The sequence below is a fragment of the Hyalella azteca genome, unplaced genomic scaffold, assembly GCF_000764305.2.
Source record: "Hyalella azteca isolate HAZT.00-mixed unplaced genomic scaffold, Hazt_2.0.2 contig14490, whole genome shotgun sequence".
Lineage (NCBI taxonomy): Eukaryota > Metazoa > Arthropoda > Malacostraca > Amphipoda > Hyalellidae > Hyalella > Hyalella azteca.
Window position 1 is genome coordinate 66,417 of NW_025944371.1, and position 21,049 is coordinate 87,465.

General features: G+C 38.4%; 3 protein-coding genes across 3 annotated transcripts; 2 read left to right on the plus strand and 1 right to left on the minus strand.

The window, feature by feature from the left end:
* The first annotated feature begins 656 nt into the window (after positions 1-656).
* LOC108666819 (frataxin, mitochondrial) lies at positions 657-4,368 on the plus strand. Its single transcript, XM_018153747.1, has 4 exons — positions 657-1,013; positions 2,685-2,858; positions 3,530-3,647; positions 4,001-4,368. The coding sequence occupies exons 2-4, from the start codon at positions 2,686-2,688 to the stop codon at positions 4,241-4,243; spliced, it is 534 nt and encodes a 177-aa protein (XP_018009236.1). The 5' UTR covers positions 657-1,013; position 2,685; the 3' UTR covers positions 4,244-4,368.
* Positions 4,369-4,419: 51 nt separating this feature from the next.
* On the plus strand, positions 4,420-13,895 carry LOC108666817. Its single transcript, XM_018153745.2, has 15 exons — positions 4,420-4,642; positions 4,913-5,274; positions 5,620-5,816; positions 6,066-6,172; positions 6,642-6,866; positions 7,326-7,535; positions 8,310-8,474; positions 8,814-8,912; positions 9,234-9,314; positions 9,578-9,686; positions 10,030-10,130; positions 10,509-10,708; positions 11,063-11,207; positions 11,743-11,925; positions 12,166-13,895. Exons 1-15 carry the CDS (start codon positions 4,421-4,423, stop codon positions 12,355-12,357), a joined length of 2,598 nt encoding a protein of 865 aa, XP_018009234.1. The 5' UTR covers position 4,420; the 3' UTR covers positions 12,358-13,895.
* A 137-nt stretch (positions 13,896-14,032) lies between these two features.
* LOC108666818 (serine/threonine-protein kinase Kist-like) lies at positions 14,033-18,879 on the minus strand. Its single transcript, XM_018153746.2, has 7 exons — positions 18,397-18,879; positions 17,521-17,683; positions 17,060-17,214; positions 16,421-16,557; positions 14,584-14,726; positions 14,120-14,274; positions 14,033-14,043 (listed from the first exon to the last, which is right to left on the minus strand). Exons 1-7 carry the CDS (start codon positions 18,431-18,433, stop codon positions 14,033-14,035), a joined length of 801 nt encoding a protein of 266 aa, XP_018009235.1. The 5' UTR covers positions 18,434-18,879.
* Positions 18,880-21,049: the final 2,170 nt, after the last annotated feature.

Below are 21,049 nucleotides of genomic sequence, written 5' to 3' on the forward strand. Positions count from 1 at the left end.
AACTAAATATTTAGAAATGAAAGTAAGTGTTAAACATTATGCCCGGTTATTATTCCATAAGTTTTCTAATCTGGCAAAGAAATGTGAATTTAGGAGCAAGAGCATCGATCTAAGTTTTTTAATTCCGTCCAGATATAAGTTGAACTTCGCATGTATTATAAATGCGAAAAATTAATTAGCCTCCATTTATGTCCACTAAAACTTCAAAAACCTTGCTATCTAGATATATAAGATGTATTGCTCTAATGGTTCATTTGGTTTTATTTATGGAAAATCGCCGTCGTTGAAAATAAACGAATGTACAATTTGATTTCGAGTAGTTCATGCATCATAAGTTCAACACAGCAATAATTATCTTTTACCTAGGGTTTCTTTAACACCTTCTCTGAGCGTTCTCCAATGATTATTTGTTATTCCAAAGTTTTACCTGTAATGGTACTCATATAGAACTTCCTGTGATGAACTTCTACTGATTGACGAATGCATGTCGTTCATTTATAATTGTATTTGGTATTAACAGAACGAATTCAAGTTATTAGTTGTTATTACTACACCAATATGAACAGCATGTCTAAAATCTTTTTTTAGATCAAAAAATAACACGTCATCTTTGAAAAAAAAATTTCATGTGCGTTTTCAAATAGAACCTTTACACTTTCACAATGTTAGAGGTTTAGCGCCGGTTAAAAAAATCACTTATCGTGACGCAAGATTATTTTTATGATGAAGATAAGTGAAAGAGAAGCCCGTTAAACCCGTTAGGGCAATTAAGTTAAACCTTTTTAATCACGATTATAACTTATTTACTTGTAATTGTGATAAATAATAATTAATTAATTTAAAGTGTACTCTTGATCGCATCATTTGATTTGATTTTAGGAGGTAGCCTATTTGCCGGTTAGCTGATGCACATTGCTCAATTAGGTGAAAATTTAACGTAATCAGTCAGCTGAAAAGTAGAAGTGCACTCTACGTTATAGAAACTAAGGTCGTCCATGAAGACCGTTGTCAAGGTAACAGCTGCACCACGGATCAAGCAAACTAAGATAGCAATCATAGCATAGTGATTAGTGACATGGAGTCTAGTACTGTCTAGCCTCTAGGTCTAGCCACCGTCTAGGGCCTGAGTGATGTTATTGCAAATTGCTAAGATGGTGAATTGCTTGTCAGTTGTCAATGTCAGCTGGTGATGCAATACCTCTAGGCTCCTACTTACTCTAAGAGTGACAGAGTTTAAGTCATAAAAAGACAAGGGACAAGGATTAGGTATTCAATCATTTTTATCATTATAGCTACGGACTAAGCTACCTAGAATGAGGAAAATTTTGAAATTTAGGCTTACTGCTTATACTCTTTAGTATAGGTCTATAATCTATTAGCATTTAGCCTAATTAGTTAATATCGTCATAATGATAATAAATAGTAATGATAGAAAACATGATTATCATGTTGAAATAAAGATTACAATTTGAACCATAAATTCCTAGAATTTTTATTTCTAGTAGGCTACCAGCTACCTAGTGATAGCTAGGTGCTAGGCCCAGTTAGCTCCTACCTAATTTGTTTTTAACTAGTGTAGACTGTAGAGTTATTGTAATTAGGCTAATATTCATATAGATTTTTCATAAAAGTGGTAAATTAAATACTCTTACCCCTGTGGGCTGCGGGTAATTTGGGACACTTTTATTTTGCATCCGGCACCTTACAAATAGCTTTTTTTTTGGAAGATACCATACATTACAATAGCCATCACAAAGCGCTATAAAATGAACCCAAACTTGTTCATGATGATGACATGTTCCATGGTTTTAAGTTAGGCCTTATTGACAAAAAACACTCTAAAATGTCCTCTATTAACCTCATTTGACATACTGACATACTCAATAGTGAAACTGAAATACTTGACCCAGAGGGCAGAGGCCAGTCTTAACTTTAGGCATAATTTTCCAAAATGACAGATGTAGAAGATCATTTCATGGAAGATTTTGGAAAATCTCAAATAAAAATTTGTCATTTTTCCTTATATATAACTGAAGGGTTTTTTTGTCTTGCTTACAGGTGGGGTGGCTTCTGCCCTATTTTCCAGTTTGCCCAGAGGTTCCAGGAGGAAACTCTGCACCTAGTTTGAGACCTATGACTATAGATTACTGAAAAATATCTTGACTTTTAAATGCTTATCATTATGAAGAATATTAATGTTTGTACAGTATGCTAAGTGCAAATATTGCTTCAGTACCTCCGTGTACTGAAGGTTGCTATGGGTGCTACCTAATAGTTTTTCTCGATGAAGCTAATTTATGGTTCAATGATTATATTGTTGCTTTGTTTATATACCATTTTTTTATACTTTATTTCATTATATTCTATCAGAATAACCAAACATTTGCCTAAACACCTGAAATGGCTCCATTTTGTTTTAAAATATTATACATTGTTCCATGCAAGTACATGAAAATGGAGTAAAGTTTTCCAGCCTTTTTGTCAGATGTGTGTTCAACTTGTAACAATGATAATACTTTCTTAATTGATTTGATTTTTGAGCCATTCAATAGCTTGGTTTTATCATGAGTCAAAATTAAGTCAACATTTTGTGATTGTATTTGAAAACTTGGCATTGTTCTACTTTTCATTATTAGCTCTTTTACCCCTTTGAAAATGTTATTCATGCAATTTTTTTTTTACAGAATGAACCGACTGTCCTTATCATCCATCTGTAGAATTGTTAGGCTGCGATCTCCTCCCATGACAGCTCCTTGCTGCTTGCATCGATTGATCTATGAGCATAATACTTGCTTGAATCAACGTGAAATTTCCTTCAGAACTCTGGATAGCACTTATCAGTGGAAGAACTATTGCACGTAAGTTATAGGTACTCTTTTCATACTGTTGCAAAAAATTTTTGTATTTACTTGTATTTATTTTCACAGTTACATTAGTTTTTACCTTATTAATCCAAATGTGAATTCAAAACTATTGAAAATATACCTTATTTCAAAATCTTGTCAATTTAAAAGCTTTTGGAAGCAAAAAAAAAAAGCTTTTTTTGCACATCAATCTATGTGAATTTTGTAATGCATGAGATTTATTCAAGTGCAAAGTCTCTCAAGCTTGTTCCTATCTGTGATGAATGTGACAACATCTTGACTTGTGTCAGTTGTGTGTGCTTATGTTGGTTCCAATTTTACAATCATTTAGCTGATGCTGCACAGCCAATAGCAGCTTTTGGGGAATACTTAGTATTCACTTGAAATTGACCTTGTGTTCCTTCTACCAGGAAAAATGTATACATTTTGTGTGAAGACCTGCCAACCTGGATTTTTCCTGGACTGACTCGTAATTTACTTTGTTTTTATGTGGCCTTGGAGTTTTAGGTTCAGAGGTCAAGTGCTTTGAAACCGTTTTCTCTGTTCATCAAGAAAATAACAAGTTTTTAAGCTTGAACTTTTGCTGCTTAAATTCACAAAAATATAGTTTAGCTGATTATTCTTGCAATAGGAAGCTTAACTAGATTCTTTTTCTTTGATTTCAGCATCTCAGACTTGGCCTTTGAGAAGATCAGTGATGAAACTCTTGAGTCGCTCACAGAGTTCCTGGAAGCTTTAGTTGAACTGGAGTGTGCCCCTGTCGAGTCTGATGTATCTTTTTCGGTACGTTGCTCACCAGGATCACACGTCAATGGTGATATGGGTGGTATTCTACATTCTCCGCATAAAAATCATACATGATACACATTTTTAGTTTTTGACTAGCTAAGTTTTCAATTAATGTCATTATGTCTACATTTCTGTATAAGATAGGTACAAAAGGATTTGTGTTCAAGCACACTATTATATTTCACGATAATTATCTGTCATGTTGATAAGAATTAGCCTTAAAAAGTCTAGGTATGGTGAATTAATTACTAGTGTTCATTTACTACTGTTTGCGAATTGGGCCATCTACACTTGAATTCTATGTTCTTTTAATGAATGACCATTGATTTTTTTCGTTTTATTTACAGAATGGCGTGCTGACACTTCATCTTGGTACGCATGGCACCTACGTCATCAATAAACAGACACCTAACAGACAGATATGGTTGTCTTCTCCCACTAGTGGTCCTAAGAGATACGATTTCAGCGACAACACATGGATCTATAAACACGATGGAATTGCCATGCACCAACTCCTAATGAAAGAACTCTCCGATATTTTTCAAGAGGAAATCGATCTCACCAATTGTGCCTATTCTGTTGCTGATTGATATTTAATACTGAGCTGTTAACCTGTGTTTTTTTTATGCAAACTATTACCATACACTTTGTGTATGGTTTAACATGATGTAACTTTAGGATTTTTTTTTTTGTAAATACAGGAACTTGTTCCAAATGGCTGCCTTTTCATACCTTTTATTGCACTGTGTTTGATCCCTACTTTCAAAATGAACGTCGTAACATTGGACATATCTGGCATTACTAGTGCCTGCAAAGACTTTCTCACGGCTGAATGGAGTTCTTATAAGAAGAGCAGTGAGTGTAAAGTGGGTGTAGTCTGCATATATTCAGTGGGTGGACCTCGTGGGAACCCAGCCTCTGTTCTTGACAGTGTAGCGTGTGGCTTGCAGGAGTGTGAACTGCTGCTGAAGGATGTTGTTGATGCCAAGGTCAGTTCCATTTCATATAGTGGTGTTGCCAGCATTTTTATCTCAATTTAGCATTCTTAGCTTGAAGAAGCCTTCTCTCAAGTTGCCTGGCAAAGTATTAAATTATTTTTACCAAGTGTTGACTGAAAGTTATTCTCAAATATAATCTGCTGACGTCAACCATATTTTGTTCATGTTATAGGTAAAGCTCTTTCCGTTTGGGACTTGCTTCAAGGAAATCATTATCACAAGAGTATTGTAGTTTGATTCTCGAACATTTTTGTTACAAAGGTGGCGTCCGACTGTCCAGTTCTGGAGAGCGAGGTGGTCGTAGGAGCAGACTGTTCATTTTTCATCTATCCTGAGCGCCATAGGCCTGACGAAACGCCCTACACCAAAGCCTACACGGTTGGCCCTCCACCTCCGCCACCCGCAGGCAAGCGCAAGAAGGTCGTCATCAAGTCTGCTGAGGAACAATACTTGCTGATGATGGAGCAGGTTGGCAACTACATGCTCGACCACATCAAGAAGATGAGCCAGCCCGCCGTGCCATCGGGCAACATGAAAGTACAATACTTGCTTATTGCATCTGCTACCCTCATCAAAAATAGGCTGAACTACTACAAGGATATCCTTCGCTTGCCATCATCAAAGTGAGACGTGGATATGTTTTAAATATTAGCAGTTTTCTCAATTTACACTTCATTGTAGATTTAACTGATTTATTTAGTGGAGCATGATTCTTTCTTGGATCTTAGTTTCTCAAGCTACTTATTGCCTTGCTCAGTCATTGCTATATTACAGCTCTGTTTGTAATTTTTTTTAAACTTTCACAAAGAACTTGCATATAAGAGACCAAAAATAGTATATTTTATATTATTTATAATTCTTATGAAAATAAGTGTTTAAATTTTTAGCTCTGCTGTGAATTAATCATTAGGTGTACTCACAGTGCTATGTAATGCCGTGGTGATTCTAATTGTCCACATTGCTATCAGAACTTTCAGTGAGACTGTGAACCGTGCCTCGGAGCTGACAGAAGTGCTGAGTCAGTCAGTGTTTTATTATCAGTGTGAGCTGCTGCGCTCTAGTCTCATGCACGACACTGACAGTCATGACTGGCTCAGTGACAAACAATTTCAAGAAGGGGAGCAAATCTCCACTGCCGTACGCATGTGGATCTTCCATGTACAAGGTCGAATGAAATAAGGGAACTTTGTTTAGTAAATAGTCATGGACGACTTATCGAAATTGGTACAACATGGGTTGCTTGGTAGCATATGTCAAGAAGTTCTAAAGTTCAGACATATAACTTAATTGTTTCGCTTATCCTCAAATATTCTCATTTCTGTACCATGCGGTTCGATTCATACAGGATTTTTTTTCTGCAGCAGCGTGGTCTTTTTTCTTATCTTTTCATGCAAGTTAATGTTCTATACTGCAGGCATACGTAATGACCTGTACCGCTACTGCTCCCCTGCTGCCGCTCACAGTCTGCTGTCCAGCATCGTCAGCGACACTCTGAATATCCTCATCACGCGATACATGCAGGTACGTAATCTATCAGAGAACTCTATTTGTATGTACTGAAATGATTAAATGTGTTATGCCTGGTACTAACATTTGTATTTCTTTGACCTCACTTATATGGCTATTAGTAAGTTGCAAACCAGAGTGCGGGTGACAACACTCGCGCGTCAGTACATTGTGCCATTCATCATAAAAGATTATTTATTCATCAGGGCACTGATTTATTGATCTCAAGTATCATGGATTCATATTAGCTGTACAATACCGTACGTTATGGCTATTAGATATAGACGCTCTAGTAAAAGAAACTATAATCTCGTGTTTTTTACTTGTATTCATATGCTGAATAACATGCCTCAAATTTGTGCTGAGAATGTTCGAGAAATGATGCAGGACAGAACTCCTCGTTTCAATAGGTTGATAAACTCCTCCCTAAATTCGAAGCTTTATCTTATCCATAATGCGCTATTCCATGTTATTGTGTTATAAGGCGACACCAAGCGACCGGCGCGTCTTGCAATACCGAGGCGACGTGCTCGCCATCCTGGGCTTCGTGGCAGCGCTGCTGCCGTCGCTGGTGCGCCGGCCTGCCGAGCTGTTCACTGGCGAACTGCACCGCAGCGCCGTCCTGCCTCTGCACCGCCGCGCTCTGCTGCTCCTCTCCATCGCGGCTGTCAAGGCTGCACCTCTGCCGGTCCTTGTCAAGCACAGAAAGGCAAGGAGCATCTGTTCAAGCTGAAATGTTCTGATTACTCCACTGCGTAACATTCTAAGTAAAGATTGGGGCTCATAAAGGAATTAGTCGTAATTGGGAAGGAACATGATTGTGAGGTACGAAGTTGAATTCTTTTATTTTTCCAGTGGTTAACGTCTTTTCTAGTATTAACGTCTTTTTCTAGTGGTTAGAACGTTATTAATACGTCTTTTTCTAGTGGTTAGAACGTTATTACCTCGCCCCAAAATAGGAGCAATTAATCATTGCTAAAATTTAAGATATAAAAATAATAATATTTTCGCTTAACTTTCCTCAAGTTTATCGTAATATCTCGTGCATTGTTTTTGGCATTAAACTTTCCAGGCCCAGCTTCATCTACTATGGCTGACACAATTGTTTCATTCAAAGAAACGTGCTCAATCCTTGAAACCAACGGTTAATTCAAGACGTGCATTTCAGTTGCTGCAAACAAGCACCCTCCAAACGGACAGCGAAAGCAGCAGCGCCATCAACATCTGCTCGACCCCTGCATGGCTGACGTTCGTCAACAAGGAGCTATACCCGCCAGGGGTGACCCGCATAGTGCAGCTGCCCAGCAACGTCGCGACGCTGCACATGATGCTTGCGGCCGCCTCCAGCCCTGCTCCTGACTGGCCGCTTCTTGTCCGTGTAGGTTACTAATTGCTGATGACTGACCGCATTTGGAATTGGGAGGTTATTCGATCTACAAAATTGACGTTTTGTTACTAGTAGGTTTCTATTTTGTACTTACGTTCATTTACCAAATTTTATGATGTAAAAAAATGTTTTTTTAGGCTTCTATGTGTAGACTGTAGCAGTGTAACTCGAAATTTCAGGGATAAATAACTCCTGGAATTTGACGATCCGGTTGCTAAGTTTATAAATAAAACAATGTTAAAGAGAGAATTTTGATATAACATTCCCATTTAAATACGGTTTCAAAACGGTAAGGAAATGTGAACTTCTTTTTTAAATTGAAGAAATCTGCCCCCTTCCCAGCGTTATGTTTATTCCAAAATTAAAAATTAAATCTCAGATCCTGGTAATATCCTGATAGGACAGGTATTGTGGATACGCCATCGAAGAGCCCCAAACTCTACAGTGCCAGGCTGCAAACAAACTAATATCATTTCGAAAACGTGTAATAGATTTAATATTAGAAAAATATTAGTGTTCCAATTTTGACATTTTTAATTTTGTATTCGGTAAACAATGACTAGAAAAGTCATTTTCTTCACTTTCTTGCATTGAGGCGAAAAAAACGAAAATTTATTGATTGGCTATCATCATGCTAAAGAGCCAGACAAGAGACAGTGCCAATTTATTTCTAAAATATCTATAAATACTAATTCATATTAATTCTTAACCGATAAGAGTATTTTTTTAACCGATAAGGGACTTAAAAATTGTAATGCTCGTCAGAGTCTTGTACACGAGAGCCTGTTCGGGGCGCGAGCGCTGCTTCGCGGCCTGCGCGACTTCTGGTCAGGCGCGCGTCAGGAGCAGCCGTGCGGGGGCGCCCTGTGTGCTCCCCATCTCTGTTCCCCGCCGCTCACCCCCCAGACTGTCTACGCGGCTGTCGTTCAGGTTAAAAAATATAGAAAACGATTAATTTGGAAATTTATTATTGGTGAATAGTTTCTCCAACGTCGAATAGCATAAAAATTGATTGTTTTCATCATAGTGGTGCATACCATGCCGATACTTTCGATATAAGCATAATTACTTGTCAGGTGCTGAAACGTGTAGCTCAGCAGTGTAGAAATATTATATATTTTTAAACTAGGCTAAATTAAGAAATTCATTTCGAGACGAAGGGTCATCGATACTTTGTTTAGGCCGTACCATAGATTCATCGAGCCGCAGGAGAGTAGATAACATGCATTCAATTACAAATGACCAAGACAGTGTTTTATCTCCCAACAGATAGTGTATCGCTGTGCGGACGGACGTTATTTGCTCAGGCAAATTATGTTCCCGGATAAAATTAACCCAGCATCTTGGGACTCACTCGACCAAGCTCAGGTTTGGCTTGTTACACTCATTTACTGTTAAATGAATAACTAGAACGTATTATGCTCTCATCGTCTTTCTGTTGTCGAGATTCTTCGCTTCTTATTGCGATCTAAGGAATCGTGATCAATCTCCATTTTGATTCATACTTGAAACAACGCGTCGCAGATCCTCGTCAAGACTCTACATTACATATCCCCAGTCCAATAAGGCAAAAGATATACCCTCTGACAATAAGACGGAATTCAATATCCCTGTTTCCATTAACATATAAGCGTCATTATCATACTCAGTTCTTTGAATTTACTTGCATTTTATGTATTAACTGCCCAGGTCTGGAACAGCCAACGGCCGCCGTGGCATCACGTCCTCGTGCAGCTGGCCGTACCTGCAGTGCTGCCGGCCGTGCAGCAGGTAATTTAGCCTCGGCATTAATATGTACGTGTGAGCCTTGTACGTTTCTATTCACGTTTTTGTTCTGCTATTTTGTTTTTTTTAATCATTTCAGCGAGTTGTTTCCCAAGAAGTTGTTCTTCGGGAGGTGTTGGTTATGATCACGTTGTTTTATTCTCATGACATTTCCTTGTTAAAGTAATGTAAATCAGCCAAGTTTTTTAATTTTTTGTCAACGCCTCACACATAAACTGTGGTTAATTTAACCCTGGCATTTTCTGCAGGTGGTACGCACTCTACCAGCCGAGGCCCCAGCACAGCCCGCCCACCCCGGCCAGCTGTCAGTGAGGTTGGAGCATCACCTCACTACTTGGATATTGCAGCTCCTCAGAGGTGCGGCTCATCTTATCCCTTTAGAAACCTTAAACATCGCCAATGCTATTTGTATCTGTTGGCATGGCAAATAGAGGATAACTTCAGTAAAGGTAAAGTTCCCGGGTTAATCCTTCATATTCGAAATTTTGGTACTGCTTATTCACCCTTATCATCAGGACTCGGCATCAAATATCCCAAGTACTTAAAGTAAATAAGCAACAAAGTCTTGTGTTGCGACTCTTTACGTTGATATAAAATGACTGGCGTCAAGATTAACGTAATTTTACACAAATTATTACCTAAGAGTTGTATCATAAGGTAATAGATTATTATAAATTTTAATGCGAGTTTGTCCGTCTAGGTGTGGAAGCGGCCGCTGACGACATTCCTGAGAGCCTCATCGAGGTGTGCGCCGCTATGGACGCCGCCGTGCCTGCTGCTGTCAAGCCCGTAGGCGGCCACGTGAGTAGCCCGACTGATCAATATATCTTCTTGGAATACTGACAACTGGTATCAATTAAATTACTGATACATTTTAATCCCAATGGTATGATCATGACATTCTTTTATGACATCACTGGTTTTGTAAGCGAGGATTATTAGTTACGTGCAGGGAGATTGCCATGAGATTGAGTTCACCACAACGCCAGAGGCTAAACTACATAAATACCTACGACATTTTCATTGAAAAACATGCTAATAGCCCAGAAAATTTGTCAATTTCATTGAAATGTTTTATTATTTGCCCTTTAAACAGTTACGTTTATTAAAATATAGGCGACACCCTAAGAAGTATTTTAAATTTCGACATCCTTAAAAGTCTATTTTCATTGCGAACAGGTGATGAGCCAGGTGCTGGTAGAAGCGCTTTACAGCGTCATCAACTCGCGCTCGAGCGTGTCCCAGCTGAGCGAGAGTAGCAAGGGCGTCACTGAGGACCAGTGGAACATGCTCACCGCCATGGCCGAGCGCTTGTGTGCCCTGCACTCGGATGCATTCATCGCTGCCCTCCATGCTATAAACTCAGCCACGGCTTTCAGGTAGAGGCCTGAGAAATTTGTACCACTAAATATTCGTGCTTCTCATTGCGGTTAACTAACAGGTACTTACTGCTAATTCCGAATTAAAGCGACCACGATTTGCTTCTTGACAGTTCATAATGAATTTTTATACGCGGGTCCTTTATGTTGACAATTGCAAATAGAATTTCCTGTTAATTTTGTCATAATCTGTCATGTTATTAGTCATGCGCCAAATTTTGCTGTTAGAGTTTGCCTGCTTCCTGAAATAATTGGATTTATTATATAAACAAATGGGATTTCGTTTTTCTGTGTACCCTCGTTCCCAAATAGACTTTCATAACCTCTCTTGGCTAAGTTTTAATTTTCTTTGAGGCTTGGGGAGGAAGGAGGGAATGAAAAAGACCGTGCTGTCCCCAATCCTTTGTCAACGTTTCCTGACGAAGAATTAGCCGAGGCTGTTGCCGAAAGTCTCGCATCACAAGTCCTAGCAGCTGTCCAGGGACAGCACGCGTTGGGAGTAAGTCTCTGCTCCAGCGCCCGCACTCTTTGAAATTGGATGACCATTGCAGGGAGCATTTTCATTATCATTGAATAGGCTACTGTAGCATATATAACTGTAATGTCATTATAATCTTTAAAACGGAGTAACTTTTGTGCAAGATTGGAACAAGAAGAATGGACATCGAATGGTTCATGATCTTTATGTTGACTATTCAGGTAATTCAACTAAATTTGCAGGAAATCTATAAGCTATACCAATAAGATAGATTTATTAGCTGCATTATGCACAATACTATCACTTGTTAATGATAACAAATTTATTACAATATCTGAAGAAAATTTACTTGACTCGCGATCTGTTCAATTATTATTCATTTCCAAATAATATATCGTTGATGCATGGATGCAACATTATGTATAGATTTGATTATTATTACTGCTGGTCCGGGGTCCTGTTATACAAGCTGACTAATATATAGTAACACTATACGAGACCCCTAGCCGAAACTGTTTAACCTGATCTAACTATAACAAATATTCGCGATGCGCAGATCGTGCGTAAATTCCTCCAGCACAACATGGAATGGGTGCAACAAGTGCTAGACGTCCCAAGCCTGCTTCCCTTGGACCAAGATCTCTCTCCTCGTTCTCCCTCACTTGTTTTTGCACCTGAACCCCTCATCTATAATCCGCTTTACTACCATGCAATGTTATTCTACGCCAAATTTCAACAGGTAAGAGTTTATTCAATTTGACAGTTAGTATTTTCTATTTGCCACGATAAGATAACAGTAAGTGGTTCTCATTGCCGGTATATCTAAAATGTTCTTTGAAATTTCAACAGATGCAAAGAAGTACTGCTAATGCAAAGTTAAGAATTCGTATTAGTATTAAAATTATTGCAAAAGCCACACGATCAACTTTGTCCTCGAAATAAGTATTCGTTAAAAGAGCCATAACATTTTTCTATACAGGGAGGTATATTACGTCACGAGTGTAATTGGGACCTGGCGCTGACGGTGGCCAGTCAATGGCTGCCTCCTGCGGCGGTGACGGCGCTGGTGGCCACGCGTTGCGAGCTGCAGCCTGACGCTATACTCACTCTGGACGAGAAGGAGGCTGTCGCGACCATCGCGCCTCTGCTCGATACGCTGCATGAAGAATAAATTTACTCGTGAACGATGCTTTACTAGACAATAGCTATCATAAGATGTCGAATAGTTAGTTAGCATGCCGTAATGTTATGATCGAAATTATACTTTAGTATAGAATGTAGAAAAAGGCAAGACAAGCATGATCATAGTTGAAAAAGTTAATTAAAGCAATCATTAATTATAAACAATTTTATTCAATGTTGTATTAATTCATGGGCTTGGTGCCAATGAGAACAATCATCACGATAAACTAATGATGCAAAATTTTTACTTTTTTCCCGCTGAAAAATAGCTATGTTCCGCCAAATATTTCACCAAGTATAAATAAAATACCTCATTGCCTCTTCTGAAGAAGGTAATTTTTTTACATACCGTTATTGGAAACATTGAAAAACTCTCATCTTTCGCCCCGTACCTATAATTTACTAAAGTTTGTCAGGATTTAACGTAATTTATACATCAATATTACTCATGCTCATTACCCAAGTTAATTTGTTTTACTTCATAAAATGAGTCATAGTCAAGCTGCAAGTAATAATATGGAATGGAAGTTACAATTATACTCTTTCGCTTGATGTTTCGTTTCTACAAACTGGACGATGTTGCTTATAAAATGTAGTCCCACTCTTACTGTATTCCCGTATGTGGGGAAAGTAACGGCATTTTTTCCACCTTTCATAGGCCTACAAGAATCAATTTTATTGAGCTGCCTTCCGCGACTATAGTTACCGACCTTTTACTCACCTCACGTGGAATGGGATGCCTCGTGGTTCATTCACGGCCAAAAATCTTCTACGGGATAAAAGCGCGTGATAATCGTCCTGTTATTCCAATCTCTGTGTTTTTGCATGAATAGGAAAGCAGTCTCGGCGTCAGTGCAATTTCGGTAACGAATGTAGAGCGCAGCTTCTTCACTGGCAAGTTTTTTCTTAACAATGCAACCGAAGTTTCCAAACTTGGCTATAAGATTCTTTAAGTCTGGAATGTATCGGATATGCATTATTAAAAATATTGTTTTTTTCATGGTTTTTCTCATAGAAAAATAAAACGAAGCCACTCTGAAATGTTAAACCTTGCACGATAAAAGTATAGAAGTAAAAGGAAATTGCAATTTTTAATACCGTCGATTGCAAGATATAATTTGATCATTTGTTTGGCCCATGTGTCAGAACACTCGTGATTGGACTCAACAGACATGCTGCAGCAACCTTTAAAAAATAACAGTTACGGCACGCTACGGTCACATATCTTGGAAATATCAGGTTTCACGTTTATTTGCGAAATCAATAATGAAATATAGGAGAATCATAACGTATTTTAGCCGAGTTGCAAATAGTTCTCGCAATTAATTCGCGTGTCTCGAATATCGAGTGGCTTAGTGGTTATGAATCTGATGTCCCCCCCCTTAGACAAGCTAGATAAAACAGCAAATGAGCGACTGGCAGTACTTAAATCGTGCTATCGAACACGCTACGCCACAATGCGAGCCTGCAAGTTCATCTTGTTTTAGCACATTATAAATGATACATTACATTATAAATTAACCTCAACCAAAACTTTCATTGATCCTCCGATATCAGGAATAGCCCCAGTTGAAGAGTTATCAAATAGATATGCCAGTGTGCTCAGTCAACTTTTTATCAAATGTTATTTGAACTGTGGGACAGTTTTGTCCTAGCCGAGACAATCACAGCTGAACTGAAGAAAAATAAGTACGTAATGAAATAAAGCAATTAATAATGAGAATATGAATATGTCGGATACTGTAACTCACCAGGTTCTTTTTCCCAGCGGTCACAGACATTGTCGACCCTGAGAACAGGGGACGGCAGCGTCATCATGTCCTGATGCGAAGGAGTACCCGCGCCTTGCCATGACCCGCAAAGCTCTTCTGCAGTTGCACGCTCTTCAGGCACCACTCGTAAACACCTGTGCCACAGGCTCGCATAAGAACAACAGCATTACGGTATATCACGTTCAATGACAGCGTTGACAGATTATCTCTTACAGAATCATTTTAAAAAAATTGCTTCCAACTATCTTCATGCTTTCGAATAAAATTTGGATAGATTTCAAAAGGAGAATGTGCCCTTTTAAAAATACTAACTCACCTGTCTAACTTGTCAGCAACGCAGGCATCAATCGAATATCGGAAATTGAAACTGATTTGATGATAGGAGTATTTTGAGAGAATAGAGGGAACCGAGTCATTTTCCTGGTCTATTGCTTTGTTAATACCTTTTCAGAAACTGTAGTAAGTCTTGGCAGAACTCGCGGGAATATCGTGAAGTTATTTCTCTAATTCTATTGTCAAGAATTCTGTCGACAGCAGACTGTTCTTCAGGCCCTCCGTTAGGGAACAAAGGACGCCCAAACGCAGCCTGGAATGAACGATAAAGTTGAAAAAATTAAAAAGATTAGTTAATCATACCAAGGTTCAATCATTTAAATGAATTTCTATCAAGCCCCGGAAAACATTTCTGAGCAGGCGGGAGGTTTGGACATGCCAGGCTAGTATCGAGGTTTGGACTCTTCTCCTAGTATGGCGAAGAGTCGATGATTGGGATGACGAGGCTAGTCAAGATATTATCATATGCACTGGCTTATACATAGCCTACAGATATCCATCAACTCTTCTCAGCGACAAGCTATACCGTACGGAATGAGTTCCTATTCGTTATCTGTTCTTCAGAACCCGTTTTGATAATTCTATATATTAATGAACATACATAGAATAATTTAAATATCTACCAATATACTAAAAGGGGTACTTGCAGCACTGATGGAAGCTTTTTTTTAAGCAATATTATTTTAAATTAGAATAATCACATGAGCTCGGCGGCTATATTCATTTGATCAATTGTAATTGTAATACAAGAAACTGTGCAACAATTTTAAACCAATTACAAGAAAGTAGTGAAATAAATTTAAATTTTTTCCTCAATATTTAATTCATAATATGTACAAGAAGATAACCATTGGAGCCATATCAATGCCTGAACACTTTCAGACGTCGTCACTTAGAAATCTACGACACATTATTCATGAAAATCTTCGAAGGTACAGGGTTCTATTAAATCGTACTAAATTCTTCGTAGGTGTTAGACGATTGAAAATTAAATTACCGATAGACATTTTTAATATAGAACGATGTTTCGAATGTACAACATTCATTTTCAAGTTAAAGACGCATTGAGTAACGAAATTTGGGTTGACATATGTACGAAATTAAGTAAATTGGATACAAATCAAATAATGCTAAAATTTCGTTAATGTGATACTACAGGAAGATTTCACAAGAGCAAAAAACTACTCGTAAAACACTCTCAAAGTTCTGACGAAGCCGGTGGTTTGAAGGCTGATAGCTGGAGTCCTCTCCTTAAGTATGAGGGCCTCAACTATCGCCAGTCGTATAGGATCGGGACATCGCATAATGATACTGGAGCATTCTTCCAGTATCGGGCGAGTGAGGGTCTCGTTGTGGGCCTCCTTCAAGTGATTCCTTGGTCCCCCGGACTGAAGGTGGCAGGTGAGACGTCGGCTTAGAGTCGTGGTTGTAAACTTGAAAATGAATGTTGTACATTTGAAACGTCGTTCAATATTAAAAATGTCTATCGGTAATTTAATTTTCAATCTTCCAACACCTACGAAGAACTTAGTACGACTTATTGAAAAAAGTAACAAGAAGCTAATAAATAAAACTAATTCTCTGGTCTTTAACAAAACTTGCTCAAGAGAAGAAATTCTGCCAGCCTACACTAATGTTCTATTAAAGTAGATTGTTTACACAAACTGAGGCAATATTCCACCATTAATTTTCCAACTATTAGTTTTAATACAGGGGATCATAAGAAAATTTAAGGTTTTCTCATAAAGTGCATTCCGTAGTTAAGATCACAAATAGAAGAAGACTAAACTAAAAACCTGACGTATTTTCTATAAAATTCCTCTTATTTTCACAATCTTACATTAACACGTACTTTAACGAAATTTACCATAAAAATTTTAATGTATTTTCTTTATGGGGAAAAGTTCTCGGTGATTCCACCAAAGCAATTAAGTAACGGCTTCACACCTTGGCCAAAGTGCAGCCAAGCGCCCAGATATCGGCAGGCTGGCCTGGCCGAGCCACGGCTTCATACTTCAACTGCGCCGGCAACGGGTGGGCGGCCACGAGCGCGTTCCAACTCATCACTTCAGCAGCTGAACATCCTGCTTGGATACAATCAATGATTTACACTTTGTACTACATTAAATTCTGTACAGCATAAAATTTAACCGGCATACAATCAATTTTAACAAACTAGTCTCGTGCGTTTAGTTGGCCAAATCTATAAAACCATTCTCAGTAATTTTCCCATTAAAAAAAATTGGATTTTGTGCTGAATTAATTTATAGTTGACTAATAAACTAACAGAAGCACGGCAACCAATCTAGGTTCACGCATCCACAGGACAAATAGCTTTACTCCAGTTTGTTTCTCATTTGGAGGGCAGTTGAGCAGTGATATAATGTTAACAATATTGGCATATACATTTCAAAAGATAAGAAAACGAGTGAGAGATAGTTATACAAAGAAGAAAAAAAACAAATCAAAGGAAAAATAACCATTGTTTAGAAGGCCTGTGCACAGACAAAGAATAGTGCTTTCAATATTGTTGAATATTCGACTGAAAAATGAATATGCATGCAAGCTAACAAATGCTGAGTGCACCTCTGCTGTGAACCATGAAGTTATATCGTTCATCAACTCTTGAGCTGAGGCCAAAGTCAATGAGTACGAAGACCAAACGCTCAGCACACCACATCACATTCTGGAGCTTCATATCTCCATGTACCAGACCAGCACCGTGCAGTGACTTCAGACCTCTGCAAACATACATAATAATTAATAAATGCCATCTAAAATTTTCTGTACAGCATTAAAGTTTCTGATTCATGAAGCAGAAATCTAATAATAACCAATTAGAAATATGAATAGTAAAGAGGGGCTTAAAAATACACACTGCCAACCTATCAAAGTCAGCGTCATATTAATGAAATAGGTTTAAATTTTTAAAATTGATTTCTTGCTGATGCAAAACAAATTATATATTATCAAACAGGGAATTAAAGGTGATACAATGACATACATTCAATGCATTCACAATTAGAATTAAAAACTATTCAACACACCTGGCAACATGAGTAGCAAATGTAGCCAACAGCCAGGGTGAAGGGAAATCAGAATCGGTGATAAAATCAGGCAAAACTGAGTCTGCAGTGCCTGTGAGGATCTCCAGTACCAACACGTCCCCTACTGTAGCCTTTGCATGAGGGGCATCACCCATCTGATGGACTGTAAATTATTTTCATGCCTAAGACAAAATCACAAGAGACAATATTTGAAAAACAATACTGTATGAAAAAATTAAATAAATTTATGCAGTAGACTATAGAGCTAGCACTCAAAGTGAAGCCTTTGGCCACCAAACTTTCTTGAACAATTTGAATATAAGATTTAATTACATAATTGAAGTACAGAAGTGAATCAAAGTTTTGAATTCATCAATGGGATTCTTCAGTAAATGTAAAGTTTGTGGTATTATTTGCTGAATTATCCAAGTCAAGACCCAGAAAAGGTAGAAGCATTGATCAATTCTGTAAATAATGATTATTAAAATTTTTTTTAATTCTGGCTAGTAGGAACAAACATTAAAATTTCTTGAATGCATTGTTAAGAACAGAAAAAGAATTCATGTAATTCATAATACCGTAACTAATTAATTAATAAGACATAGTACAAAAGAAATCAGTGACATAATATTCCAAAGTATGAAAACTAAACCGTACATCAATGAGACATCTGTCTTTTACAAAAAATAAGATACATAAGCCAAGAATCCAGCTCTACTTAAAATTCATTCATAATAGATAGACATTCTTGTATACAATTTATGAATTCAGGTACAAAATTTAAATCAAATTCATTATGATTTTCTTATATTTTTAATTAGATGAAAAACATTGTTAAATGATAATTTAGAAACAGGCATAGCAATATTCACATACCAATGTGCTTATCTCCAGCAAGAGCATTGAGCACCATGAGTTCTCTCTGCAGAGCTCCTTGGTAATACTGATGTCCACTGAAGAATTTCAAAGCCACAAACAATGGACCATTTGATGATGAAGTTTGAGACTGCCCCAAATGAACAGAGCACACCCTGTCAACAGATCATCATTAGAGACTTGTTCTATCTTTTACATAAATTTTTATTTTAAGTTTGAATAATGCATATGTAGATCTTTGAGGCAATTTTGATTTTGATCTTTTTGTTTTTGTTTAAACCATAAGCTTCAAGATCAACCTTGAGACGAGTTTATTTTGAATAGCAATTAGAATACCATTTAACGGGGTGATAACGGATGGTTTTGAGCATTTTTTTGTTAATTACTTCTTACAATGAAACATTTCATATACAAGTTTGAACTCATTTCAAAGGTCTTCGCAATGGCTATTGCATGGCATCTCCAAAAAAATTCATATGCTATTTGTAAGGAGCCAGACACTTTAAATAAAAGGACACTTGAAATCCAGGACACTTGAAATAAAACTTAATTTTAAAGCATTTGAAGCATGCATGTTTCAACAGTACTCTGAAGTCCTCCTCTTCCTTTGTAGATGATGTAGATGTAGAATAATTGACATCTTTGATTTTTACTCATTTTCCCTTTATTGATATTATTTTACCATATGTATATCCATACATTACCGCATTGATTGATGTGATATTACTGTATCCATGAACATGCCATTGAGCACTTACAACAACCTTGTCCACTGCAAGCTTCAAATCAGCAGCCATATAGCATTTATTTTGTATCTGTAAGCTTACAGAATGGCAAGTAATTTCACACCATTTTAATTGGGTAAGTGAATTCACTATAACAAAAAAAAGAGCAATAGATCTGATATGATCTTATTGCATCCTCAGTAACACGATAGAAAGAAGAAAAAAATCATTTTTTAAAAATCTTATTTCTGATGGTAGAGGGTTAAGGAAAACAATATTTTAGTTGATTTCCATTCAAAGTTCATACAATTCTCAACCAGGAGAAGTAGGTACGTGTTCCCACTGGGTTGCTGCAATGAAAACACCACAACTGTGTAGTTTTGCTTTGATCATCATATTATGGTTGTGTCAGGTGACAATGTTGATACCATTCATCCCTAGATATTTCCTGATTGATGTCATCCTTGTTGAAAGATAACCTCCCTCACATGCCATATGTTCATAAGCATTTCCTTGTATTAGCCTTTCCTGTTTATCAAGTCACACCAAGATTGCCATAGCCATGGAGGCTATGGCAATCTCCACTCCTCTTAACGGCTCACCCCTCTGTATCATCAATGTATACATCCCACTGGCCTCCTCCTGCCCCCCGGGATACTCCCCAGAGCTCACGGACATTATCTCCACCCTGGGAGACTGCCTGATAGTGGGCGATTTTAATGCCCACCATCCCTCCTGGTTCTCCCACACGGAAGACCAGAGAGCCGCAGCGCAAGGAACTGCAGTCGACGACCTCGTCGCTGGTTCCTCCCTTGCCTACCTCAATGAGGACTCAATACCTGCCTCCCCTCGCATGGCCCGCCCTCCTCTCCAGACCTCGCCATCATCAGCGGTCACCTACTCCTCAGCACCTCCTCGCCATCATCAGCGGTCACCTACTCCTCAGCACCTCCTGGGCTCCACAAGTTGCCCTCAACTTGGACCACCTGCCCATCCTGATCCATCTCCCTTCCTCTGCTGATTCCCCAACCCCCCGGGCCGCCCGCTTCTATGTCAACTTCAAAAAAGCTGACTGGCCTGCCTACATGGCAGCCATTGAAGCAGCACTCAAGACGGTCCTTCCCCCCACAACCTTGTGTGGAGAGTCGACCTTAAGGGAAGTCCTGACGACCGCTACCAGACAGCATTTCCCTGCTGGATTCAGGAAGGACTTCTCCCCATGGCATTTTCAACCCTAGCACCCGGTTGCTCATGGAGCAACGTGATGACATTAGGGCGAGTAACCCAACCGACCCACGGCTCCCAGATCTCAACCTGGAAACAGGCCTCTCTATACAAGCCCACACCAGGAACACATGGCAGACACATCTTGGCCAGTGTGGAATTCTAGAGGGATATTAAATTATTCAGTACACATAACATATTGGAAAGCAGGACCAAAAAGCTTGGAAAGGCCAGGAACTTTCCACTTTCAGTCCATTATTTGCATATCCTATCCCTTTCCAGAATTCCATCTGTGATTGGTTTGTGATATTAGCCACTTTCAGCTTTCCAGCTGTGATTGGGTAATGGAATTGTAATGTTATCTGCTTTCTAGCTGTGATTGGTTGATGGAAATGCTTTCAGGCTGTGATTGGTTGATGGGGATGCTTTCAAGCTGTGATTGGTTGTGTCCATAAGCCCCACCCCCAAGTATGGTATATGTACTACAGTACTGGTTGACTAAATACTCAACTGAAACTTGATTATTACAAACAAAAGGCCTAGAAATTTTTTTAAAAATCCATTAAATAACAGACAAATGAACAATATCTATCAAACAAGAGATTTGGGGCGTGGTGACTCTGAGAGAAAGAATTTCAGGGTCAGGCCTTTGCAACGGCCATCAGCCACGCATCACATTTTCATTTGTTAGTAAGAAGAAGAAA